Raw genomic sequence first — 11,990 nt, 5'->3', positions numbered from 1 at the left:
ACGGTTTTTCCTGCCCGGGCTGGCTTTGAACCGCGATCCTCAGATCTCAGCCTCCTGAGTAGCTAGGATTACAGGCGTGAGCCACCAGTGCCCCGGCTACTCCTGTCTTCTTAATTCTGTCCCTCCTCCAGCCCAGGGCTTTTATATGCTCTAGAGCAAAGGTTGGATCACTCTTCCTTTTCCTTCCTTCCTTTCCTTTCCCTCCCTCCCTCCATCTCTTTCTCTCTCCCTCCCTCCCTTCCTCCCTTCCTCTCTCTCTCTTGTGGTACTGGGGTTTGAACTCAGGGCTTTGCACTTGCTAGGCGGATACTCTACCACTGGGCTAAATCTTAGCATGGTTCCTTGAATGATAGGTGAAGCAGAAGTACCTGATGGTGGGCAGAACAATGAAGGAATACGAAGACCGGAAATACGAGCAGTGGAAGGAAGCCACAGAGCAGACCCTCCCGAGTCTCATGAAGAAGAGCCTTCTCACCAAGGTCGGCTGTCCCTTACTTTTGGTGGCACTGGAGTTTAAACTCAGAGCCTTGTGCCTTCTGGGCATCTGCTCTACTGCTTGAGCCACATCCAAAGCCCTTTTTGGTTTTTGTTTTCTTTCTTTCCTTCTTTTTATTTTATTTTATTTGTGAACATACTGTACAGAGGGGTTACAATTACCTGGGCAGGATAATGCATACATTTCTTACCAAGCATTTCAGCCTCCTCCTTTGTTTACCCTTCACATCCCTTCCCAGCCTCCCCCCTCCCCCCTTTCCTTCTTTCTTTCTTTCTTTCCTTCCTTCCTTCTTTCTTTCTTTCCTTCCTTCCTTCCTTCTTTCTTTCTTTCCTTCTATCTATCTCTTTTTCCTTTCTTTCTTTCTCTCTTTCTTTCTTTCTTTCTCTCTATCTCCCTCTCTTTCTTTCTCTCTTTCTTTGCCTGGGCCAGCTTGGACATGACCCTCCTTTTTAGCTTGGATGCAGGTGTGTGATACCACACTCAGCTGTTGAGATGGAGTCTTAAGAACTTTTTACCTGGGCTGGCCTCCCATCATGATCCTCTGATTTCTACCTCCCAAGGGAGAACCATTGTGCCTATGTGTGGCATTCTCTTGAGATAGACCCTGTGGAGTTTGGTGAGGTTGGAAGGAAAGGGAGTAAGTCAGCACAATGCCTGCCATGGGTAGGAAATGGCCCATTGAGTATGAGCAAGAAGCCTAGCTCTGAGTCTCAGTTTCCCTGTTTAGAAATGGGTGGAGCGGATGCCATTAGCAGCATCCAGCAGCATCCTTCATGCAACCCATCCTTCTCTCAGCACCAGGCTCTCTGCATGCAGTAGGCACTCAATAATTCAGTACTAGCTGTTAGGGAAAGGAGATGGGACTGGGCAATGTTAAGTCTTTGGTTCTTGAAATTCTAGCAAAGGGGGGAGCCAAGTGGAGGGAGAGAGCCGATGGGAGGACAGGGGCCTGGGCTGCGGCCCCCCCACAAGGAGCCAGCCCAGCCCCAGCCTACCCTAGACATAGTCAGAGTCCCCAGTTCTTGATGGGAGCCAGATCCTGGAATTTTATGTGAAATCACCCAGTTTGCTGACTAAATCAAACTCCTTGAAAACCCCATTCCACGGGAAAAAAACAAAATGCTTAAATAGGGATACAGGTTGACCCATTGTAACAACGAGATGCACAAAACACTATATTGAAAAACAAAGCTTACAATTTAGGCCGGTGGGGGGGGTGGGTAGTGTAGCTGTGAAGGTGGGAAGGAAGGGATGGTAGAGGAAAAACAAAGGAGGGGGTAACAATGCTCTATAGGAAATTTACTCATTACCTTGCTCCTGTAACTGTAACCCCTCTGTACAGTATTCTCACAATAAAAAAGTATTAAAAAGAAAACAAACCATTCCCCAAACAAACAGTATTCCCGCCAGCTCCGGTCTGTGGGTCACTCAGGGTCATGGGAGCTGGGGTCACTGGAATCACCACCTCACCCCAGAACTGGCTCTTTGCAGACGGAGGAGTCCTCGGGCCTGGGCACAGAGAAGGGGGCTGTGTTTGTCATCAACTTCTCTCCTGCCCTCAAAGAGATCATCAATGAGACCAAATACATGGAGCAGCTGGGCTTCAGCATCCCCGAGCTGGCCCGCAACGTGGCGCTCCAGGAAGACAAGTTACTCAGGTAGAGTCTGTGCCCCTTGGAGGTTTCTGTTTGGTTTCTCAGTGCCCGGAATAAAAACGCAGGCCTGATGCCTGCGAGGTGAGCACTGTGCTATTTGAGCCAGGATCCCAGTCTAGAACATTCATCTCCTAAACTACCTCTTAAAAATGATCAAAGATGTCAAGCACTAGTGGCTCATGCCTGTAATCTTAGCTACTCAGAGGAGGCTGAGATTTGAGGATCGCAGTTTGAGGCCAGTCCGTGCAGACAATCCAAGAGACTCTTATCTCCAGTGAACCACTAAAAAGCCAGAAGTTGAGCTGTGGTTCAAGGGTAGAGTGCCAGACTTGAGAGAAAAAGCTAAGGAATAGCTCCCAGGCCCTGAGTTCAAGCCTCAGTACTGGTGCTCATGCGTATGTGTGCTCGCGTACATGCACACACATGCACATGTGTGCGCACACACACAGACAGACACAAATACACACAAAAATAATTGAAGGCCAATCCCTCCCTCAAAGCATTCATTGTGGGCATTCTACCTCCCAATCCTGAGCACTTCAGAAATTAAAACTTAAGTATTTCAAAAGAACAGTGACATTAATTACTGTTGAAATGCCATTTCCTTTTGCAGTGGGCGGGAGTGGGGCAGGCCGTGGGCACGCCAGGCCCGCACTCCTCCACTGAGCCACACTCAGCTCTGCAGATCAATTCAATTATTTTTGACAGTACTAGAATTTGAACTCATGGCTTTGAGTTTGACTGTGGCCTTTGAATGTAGTTCATTGGTTAATTGTGCTGATCCTGGGGCTTGAACTCAGGGCCTGGGCACCGTCCCTGAGCTATGGTACTCAAAACTAATGCTCTACCACATAAGCCATGGCTCCACTTCTGGCTTTTTGGTGGCTCATTGGAGATAAGAATCTCAAGGACTTTCCTGCCCAGGCTGGCTTTAAGTGCGGTCCTCAGATCTCAGCCTCCTCCTAACTGGCTGAGATTACAGGCATGAGCCACCAGTGCTGGCTAGCTGCAGTTGTTAAGCCTGGGGCATGATGCAGGTACACGGATGGGATACAGCGCATGCTGGACCACTACCACATGCTCATTGGCACGCTGAATGACGCCGAGATGCTCCTCCTGGCTGATCACTCCCAGGAGCTCATCCGCGTGTTTCGCTCTGGACACAAGAGGCTCAACTGGAACTCACTAGGTACCAAAGCCCCTGCCCACCACTTCCACACTTGATATAAATGGAATAGCATGTATGGAATCTGGTGGGCTGTGACTTTTCTGCTCAGCCTAATTCTCTGAAGACTCGTCCAGTTACTGCATGCAGTTGTGTGTCCTTTTCCTTGTTGGGTAGTGTTCCACACGGTACTATTGACTTTTGCAGGGCACTTAGATTATTTTGATGTTGGGTAGCTGCTGTGCAGTGGACAGGGTTCTGTGTGGACACAAGTTGCCTTTTTTTTTCTGAGATTAAACACTCAAACATTCAACTGCTCAGTCATATGGCAGCTGCATGTTTAATAGGTTAGAAAGTGTACTGTTTTCTAGAGTAGCTGAGCCATCCTCCCTTCTTCCACCCTCCTTTCTTCTCCACTCTCCTCCCCTTCGCTCCCTTCCCCTCTACTCTCTTCTTTTCCTTCCTTCCTTCCTTCCTCTCTCTCTCTTTCTCTTCCTTCCTTCCTTCCTTCCTTCCTTCCTTTCTTTCTTTCTTTCTTTCTTTCTTTCTTTCTTTCTTCTGTGCTGGTACTGAATGGGACTTGAATTTAGGGCCTTGTCCTCTTGCTCAGCTTTTTTGCTCAAGGTTGGATTACTACCACTTGAGCCTCACCTTTGCTTCTTTTTGCTAGCTTTTTTCTGGTTCATTGAAGATAAAAGTCTCTTGATGTGTCTGCCCAGGCTGGCTGTGAACCGTGATCCTCATATCTCAGCCTCTGAGCAGCTAGGATTTCGGGTGTGAGCCACCAGTGCTCAGTTCCTTTTGTTTATTTCAGAAAGTCTCCCTGTGCAGCCAGGCTGGCTCTGGCCTCACAGTCCTGCTGCCTCAAGTCTCAGTCTCCTCCTTAAATCACACACACTCATACACGTATCTGCACACATCTAAGCACACACAAGAGAGCCATTTTTAATGACCCTGGTTGATTGGGGTGCAGTCTCGGGGGGCTGTAGGCTAGCGGGAGGCGCAGAGCGGCTGCCTGCAGGTGCCTGGCTGCCGTCACAGCAGGGGGAGGGGTGGGCCCGCTGGCCCCTTGATGTCTTTCTGTTTCTCCAAAGGTATCGCTGACTACATAACTCGGTGCAAGCAGGCCATTGGGAAGTTTGAGTCTCTTGTCCATCAGATTCACAAGAATGCAGAAGACATTTCTTCCCGGCTCATGCTGATCGAGGCCATAAATCTCTTCAAGTACCCCATGCCGAAGAGCGAGGAGGAGCTCCCCAGTGCGTGGTGCCTGCTCCTCTGGGTGGGGGATAATAGGAAATGCCATCAGGATCTCATTTAGACACAGAATCTGTGTAGAATACATGCATGCAGAGTAACTAGCTAGTTGTGGAAGAAAAGAGTCTCAGACAAGGCTTATATCTAATATATACATAAATATATCGAATATACACATAAATAGGTATAATTATTATATGCCAGACATCACATAGACTTAATTTCATGTTGCATATATAGTCTGTGAATGTACTAATTCATTCCCAGTGATCTCATTTACATGAAAGGACAGTGAGTACAGCCCCCAGTTTTGCCGTGTTTTCTGTATAGTTGAAGTGAACTTACAGATCCTTCTTAGTATTTTTGGTGTTGGAGTTTGAACTCAGGGCCTCATGTGTCCTTGGTATTTTCCCTGCATGTCTGGACTTTGTGAAGGTCAGGTTTTGTCCATACTTTGTATAGGAACCCAAGTTACTTTTTTTTTTTTGGCGGTCATGGGGCCTGAACTCTGGGCCTGGGCACTGTTCCTCAGCTCTTCAGCTCAAGGCTAGTGCTCTACCACTTGAGCCATAGCACCAGCTTTTACTTTTTGCTTATGTGGTGCTGAGAAATTGAACCCAGGGCCTCATGCATGCAAGGCAAGCGCTCTACCACTGAGCCACCTTCCCAGCCCCTAAGTTACTTTTTGTTGTTGTTGGCTGTGCTGGGGTTTGAACTCAGGGCCTTGAGTTGGTGAGGCGGGCGCTTTACTGTGGAACCACGTCCCAGCCCATAAGCCAAGGCCTTCCCTGCTCACATTCACTGGTCCACATGAGATATTTGAAAGACAAATAGGACAGCCAAGGCCAAGGGCGCCCAGTGTGTGGACCCCCCCCCCCGCCATGGCCATGGGTCTCATCCAGGCTGGTCCTGTTGGTACTGGCCATTCTCCACTGCCGGTCAGCCTGGGAGGCGCCCCCTGCTTTTCCTCACTTGTTCTGTGGAGCCCTTGTGGGTGGTGGTAGCAGGCGGTGACTGGGGGCTCCTCCACAGGCGTGAAGGAGTTCTTCGAGCACATTGAGCGGGAAAGGGCCAAAGATGTGGAGCACATGGTCAGGTGGTATCTGGCCATCGGGCCTCTGCTCACCAAGGTGGAAGGCCTGGTCATCCACACCAACACGGGCAGGGCGTCCAAGCTAGCGCCCTACTATGAGTACTGGGAGGGCAAGATCTACGATGTCCTCACGAAGCTCATCCTCAAGTAAGCATGTGCGCACTCGCGCCCCCGCCCCTACATGTGTGTGCACACACGTCTGTCATCTTAGCCCTCAGGCAATGGATGAAGCAGAGTCACCAGTTCCAGGCCAGCCCGGGCTACACAGGACTCTATCTCAAAACCCAAACCAAACGCACACCCTGGCCATGGCTGTGGTGGTGTGGGGGAGATGGGATGAGGAGCTGGATTCCAGGAGGGAGCGCGAGGCCAGGTACAGCGCTCACTTCCCCAGCCTTGCAGAACGGCTGTCGGATCCCGGCTCTTACTCCCCAGCTGCGGGTCTCGACTCCCTGGGCAGCCACGCACCGGGGATCGGGACTTGGGGGGAAGGGGACACTGGTCATCTCGTGTCCTGTGAGAGTGTGGCATGGCATGGCATGGCATGTCCACTCTGGGTGACTGGTGCATCGTTGCTCTGGGTCAGGAATCTCCAGTCCTTCAACTGCCAGGTCCTCGGACACACCCCTCTGTTCCAAGCGGAGACCATCCTGACGGCTCCCGAGATCATTCTGCACCCCAATGCCAGCGAGATTGACAAGATGAGCGTCCACTGCACGCGCAGCTGTGTGGAGGTGACCAAGGTGAGGGCGCGCAGGCCGCTTCAGGCCACACTCAGGATGCGGAGGACATGGGCTCAGCTCCTCTGAAAACCCTGATGTGGGGTGTCCAGTCCCCAAGCCTCACCCCGGCTCCCCGCTCGCTCCACTCCTCCTTCACATCCCTGCTGAGGCCAGCCGTGGTGGGGAGGTAACCCGCGCATGTCTGTCTCCAGCCCTCAGCACTCCTTCAACCCCACGTGGGTCTCATGCTCTTACGCTGCCTCCCTTGGGTCATGGCTTCAGTGTCTCCAAACAGTAACCTGACTCCTCACCAGGCCACTGCCCTGTGCCAGGGAGCGACAGTAATGCCAGCCTGCGACAGAGCCACAGACCCCAGCCCCGCCCTTGGCCCTCTGCCTCGTTCCCCCTGCACCTCCCCAATACCTCAGCCCAGCCACAGTACCCCCCCACCTCACCATGCTCACCCCAACTCACCAGGAAGCTTTTAGAGGCTTCTAGAATCCATTTCCTACCAGAGGCATTCAGATTCTCTTTTGTATGAAAACCTCTCAGTGCCTATTTATTTTATGACTATTTTTGCTGTCTGGAGGTTTGATATCAAGGCCTGTGGTGGCTAGACAGGGGTCCTGCCATTTGGACCACTCCCCTAGACCCTTTTTGCACTGGTTGTTTTTGAGGTAGGATCTCTCTCCATGCCCTCAGCCCTGTGCTCCCCCTGGAGCTGGTGCAGCTGGCTCATGTCACAGTGCACAGCCACCAGAGGAGATCAAGTCTCACACACTTCATTTTTTGCCCAGACTGGTCTGGAACCTTAATTCCATAATCTCTGCTTCCCAAGTAGCTGGGATTACAGGCTTGAGCCACCACACCTGGCTGTTCTGTTTAGGACAGGTCCTTACCAGGTAATCCAAGCTGTGGATTACCAAACTCAAGATCCTCTGCCTCAGCCTCTAGGGTGCCATGATCACACAAACACGCCTTTCCAGTGAGTGTGGCGGTGAGGTCCTCCGTGGCCCCGCCCTGCCCGCCTTCCTCATCTCAGCTCCTGCCTGTGTTAGACTCCGGGGCTCCCAGCAAAATCCTGTCTCCAGACAGGCGAACCTAAACTCCCCACTAGCCAGACCCCACCACACTTCCCCACCAGCCAGACACCACTCTGCCCTAAGACACTGTTGGCCCTGTTCTCGTCTTGCCAGCATTTTGTGCGGTGGATGAACGGCAGCTGCATCGAGTGTCCCCCACAAAAGGGGGAAGAGGAGGAAGTGGTGATCGTGAGCTTCTACCAGGAGATTTCCCAGAACCCTCAGATCATCGACCAGGCCGTCATGATCCCCCAGAACATCCACAGGCTGCTGATCAACCTCATGAAGTACCTGCAGCGGTGGAAGCGGTACCGGCCCCTGTGGAAGCTGGACAAGGCCATCGTCATGGAGAAGTTTGCCGCTAAGAAGCCTTCGTGCTCAGCCTACGACCAGAAGCTGCAGTTCTACTCTCGGGTGGCGCAGGATGTGATAAGCCACCCGCTCCTGAGGGACGAGCACTGCATCCGCCTGCAGCTGGGGCCCCTGGCACACACCGTGCAGGACAACGCCAAGTCCTGGGTCACGTCGCTGGGCAAGCTCCTCAACGATTCGGCCAGGGAGGAGCTCTACAGCCTCCAGGAGGAGATAGAGGTGCCTGGCCCACTTCTCCAGGGGCTGGGGCAGCGGCAGGGAGCCGGCCCGGTGCACAAGGCTCCAGGTCCCAGCACCTAGAGGCCTGGCACAGCCCGTGTGCCACCTCAGCCCTCAGCCCTCCTGAGTTATGACCTTTGAATCTGTCTTCCCTAGCTACTGGCCAAAAACCTTAAAAAGAGCCCCAGTACTCTGGAAGACCTCAAGTTCGTTCTTGCAACAATTGCAGAAATTAGAAATAAATCTTTAATCATGGAACTCAGGTACAAGGATGTCCAGGAGCGCTACCGGACCATGGCGATATATAAGATCTATGTAAGTCCCCTCCCCTGTTAACGACACAATTCTTCCAGAAAGGTTTCCCAGGAACATGGTCTCTGAGACTCCATTTCTAGTTACCTCTAGACTGGGGGCATGACCCAAGTAGTAAAGCACCAGCCATGAGTGGAAAAGCTGAACAAGACTGAAGGGCCCTAAGTTCAAGGCCTGGTACTGGAACAAACAAACAACAAAATATTTAGCAGGCCAATGCCTTTTGTCTAGTTTTTGGTAATTACACAGCTTCCTTCATTCTCTTCTGAGACTCCAGTTGTGTGTTGCTAGACATTTCCACGGTGGTCCTTTCCTGAAGCTCTTCATTTCAGGCATGGTAACAGTCCTGGAATTTCCACTTTAAGAAACAATTTCCTTTTGTCTGTGTAGCTTCTCAATTTTACCTTTTGTTGACTTTAGTGAACTTTTTTTTTTTTTGGCTAAATCTCCATCTTTCCATTCCTATGTGGTCTGTGAGTCTCCTGGATTCCCTCCCTCCCTCCCTTCTTTCTTTCTTCCTTCCTTTTTTATTCTTTCTTTCTTCCTTCTTTTTTAATTCTTCACCAGACTTTTCTGCCTGTACTGGTTTCAAACCTGGATCCTCAGATCTTACTTAGCCTACTGAGTAACCAGAATTACAGATGTAAGCCACTGATACCTGGCTGTTTTTTTGTTTGTTTTTGTTTTTGAGACAGAGTCTTGCTATATATAGCTAATGCTAGCCTTAAATTCTCTATCCTCCTGCCTTAGCCTTCCAAGTATGGGATTATAGGCAAGTGCTACCAAACTTGCTCTGACTTCATTTGAACTGTAAGAACATAATGCTAACATTTCAAGTACAAGCAAAAATCCCCAGGAGGCCATATTGAAATCCGATCCCAAAGTGCTGCTGAGTTGTCTTTGGTTCTCCCCTTCTTCATTTGTCCTGTCAATTAGCCTACCAACTCAGAGAAGGAGCTGGTGGATAAGATCGAGAGCATGTGGCTGAATCTTTTTAATGACTCCCTGAATGTGGAGCATGCGCTCGGAGGCATAAAGCGGACTTTCACCGAGGTACTTTCGCGGTCTTCCACTCAGGGCGAGTGCTACTGGGACAAATGTGAGCACCTCTCAGTGAGTCCTTTGCTCTGTGCAGATCACTCGCGGTGAAATCATGAACTACAGATCTCAGCTTGAGGCGTTTGCTCAACGCTTTTACAAGGAAGGCCCTGGGTCTGTGGGCGAAGACCTTGATAAAGGTAAATCATCCATTGTGAGGTTTCTGAGCTTGTAGTGTGCGTTTTGCTTATGAAGTTTGTGGGAGGCAATAGAACTTATAAACCCATAAATCTCCCCCAAATACTTTCCTCACAGATGGCTTTAGTAGATACCGGTAGGGAAAACTGGACTAGTTCTAGACATTGAATATTGAGGGACGTTGCAAAGAGCTGGGGGTGGGGCTGCCAAGATCCCCGCTATAGCTCAGGAGACCTAGCTGCCAGCGCTCACCTGTAGCCATGCCATTCTGTGTCCCTTGAACTTATTCTTTGCACTTAGATCCTGGACTGTGTGGTGGCTCATGCCTATAATCCATCATCCAGCAGTGTAACTAGGAGGATTGTAGTCTAGGCCAGCCTGGACAAAAGCATGATAACCTATTGAAAAAATAACTGAAGTAATCTGGATTGTGTGTGTGGCAGGAGGCCTTGAGTTCAAGGCCTAGAATTGAGAGACACAGGGTTGGGGTAGGGGTAGGGGGGAGAAAAGGGAGGAAGAGATTCTTTGGCCCAGTTTCAGAGGACCCAAAAAAATTTTAAAAAATAAATAACATGGGTTATGCAGGTGAAATGACAATTTTTTTTTTGGGGGGGGGGGTCTGGTCGTTGGGCCTGAACTCTGGGCCCGGGTGCTGTCCCTAAGCTCTTCAGCTCAAGGCTAGCACTCTACCACTTGAGCCACAGAGCCACTTCCGGCTTTTTTTTTCTGCTTATGTGGTGCTAAGGAATCAAACCCAGGGCCTCATGCATGCAAGGCAAGCGCTCTACCACCGAGCCACCTTCCCAGCCCCTGAAATGACAATTTATGCACATCATCCCTGAGTTCTCAATTAATTTATACACTGCAAAATTGACTTTATTCCATATTTACTCGTGGTTATTTCTTAGGAGCCGAGCTTTTAGGCACTTTTGAAAAAGAGCTGGTGAAATTTGAGAAGAACCGCCAGGAGCTGGCCAATGCTGAGAAGCTCTTTGACCTCCCCATTACGATGTACCCAGAGCTCCTGAAAGTGCAGAAGGAGATGAGCGGCCTGCGGCTGATCTACGACATCTACAGGGACTTAAAGGTGGGAGCTCCGGGCTAGAGGGCCAGGAAGGCACCCCATGTCTTTGGTAATAGCTCCAGGTGCAGCTTGAATGTCACTGATGTCCTGACTGCGCCCCGCCCCCCCCAGCCCTGTCCCCAATCTCGGGATCCACTGACCTGCTCCTGCCCCAGATAATTTGGGCAGGAAGTCCCCCAGAGATCACACTTTGCTGCCTGGGTCTCATGGCACTTTGGGGCCTGTTCCCATGCACTGAAGCTGGGTTTTTCTGGGCTAAGTCTGTATAGCTTCATTAGCTAGGGAATCCTTAAAGAAATTTCTAGTCTAGACAGCTTTACCTGTGACTTTTCTTATCAAGGAAGTGAGAAGCAGACAGGGTGGGGGACAGGATGATGATTTTTGGGTAGGCATTTCTACCAGATAGAAATTCCTATTCTGCCAGGTGCCGGTGGCTCACGCCTGTAATTCTAGCTACTCAGGAGGCTGAGAACTGAGGATCGCAGTTCAAAGCCAGCCTGGGCAGGAAAGTCCATGAAACTCTTATCTCCAATAAACCACCAGAAAACTGATAGTGGCACTGTGGCTCAAGTGGTAGAGCACTAGCCTTGAGCTGAAGAGCTGAGGGACAGCGCTCAGGCCCAGAGTTCAAGCCCCATGACCAACCAAAAAGAAAGAAAAGAAAGAAAGAAAGAAAGAAAGAAGAAAGAAGGAAAGAAAGGAGAAAGAAGGAAAGAAAGAAAAAGAAATTCCTCTTCCTTCTAGGACAGAGCCCTGGTTGCTGAGGGTAGCAGAGTGGAGGGGAGGGGAGGAACCCTTTCTGGCAGAGTCAAGAAGTGACCTCACCTTGGGGACAGACAGTTTCATCAGAGCTGCTTGCAGGAGGAAGGGTGAACCACCTGTTCGCCCACACAGCAGAGGGGTGGGCAGAGGTGGTGAGAGCTGGTGTCCTAGGATGGCCGTAGGAATTGGGGTCACTGGTAGCGCGGTGTGGGGCTGAGTTTTAGGGAGCCTTCTGTGGACCATGGTCTCTGGCCATCTTAGCCCCTGGGGAAGCAGAGGTGCTGGGGCGGGGACAGAGGGGCACAGCAGGCAGACCCCAAGGCGGGACCTTAATCCCCAGGACTGCCTCCTCTGGGCCATGCCAGATTTTTGTGGAAGGGAGGCAGTGACTCCCAGAGTTCACTTAAAAATCCCAAACTGTTTGAGACAGGATCAACTTATGTTGCCCAGGTAGTTAGAGGCTAATAGTGTAAAGAAGTTACGTAATGTGATGTAAGGAAGAACTTTTTAATATGCAATCTGAGGAAATTAGAAC

At 50.5% G+C, this 11,990-nt stretch overlaps 1 protein-coding gene across 1 annotated transcript in view; it reads left to right on the top strand.

Annotated features, from left to right (window-relative positions):
• The window catches only part of Dnah10 (dynein, axonemal, heavy chain 10), a 75,237-nt gene that overhangs the window by 14,517 nt on the left and 48,730 nt on the right, over positions 1-11,990 (top strand). Inside the window, exons 11-21 of the mRNA XM_013023048.1 lie at positions 354-500; positions 1,988-2,154; positions 3,189-3,340; positions 4,411-4,575; positions 5,606-5,813; positions 6,253-6,409; positions 7,585-8,061; positions 8,218-8,376; positions 9,310-9,426; positions 9,509-9,611; positions 10,518-10,696. Of these exons, the coding sequence (XP_012878502.1) occupies positions 354-500; positions 1,988-2,154; positions 3,189-3,340; positions 4,411-4,575; positions 5,606-5,813; positions 6,253-6,409; positions 7,585-8,061; positions 8,218-8,376; positions 9,310-9,426; positions 9,509-9,611; positions 10,518-10,696 (2,031 nt within the window). The remainder of the gene's footprint in view (positions 1-353; positions 501-1,987; positions 2,155-3,188; positions 3,341-4,410; positions 4,576-5,605; positions 5,814-6,252; positions 6,410-7,584; positions 8,062-8,217; positions 8,377-9,309; positions 9,427-9,508; positions 9,612-10,517; positions 10,697-11,990) is intronic.

Source organism: Dipodomys ordii, unplaced genomic scaffold, assembly GCF_000151885.1.
Source record: "Dipodomys ordii isolate 6190 unplaced genomic scaffold, Dord_2.0 Scaffold66, whole genome shotgun sequence".
NCBI lineage: Eukaryota > Metazoa > Chordata > Mammalia > Rodentia > Heteromyidae > Dipodomys > Dipodomys ordii.
This window is presented reverse-complemented; position numbering and strand designations above follow the sequence as displayed.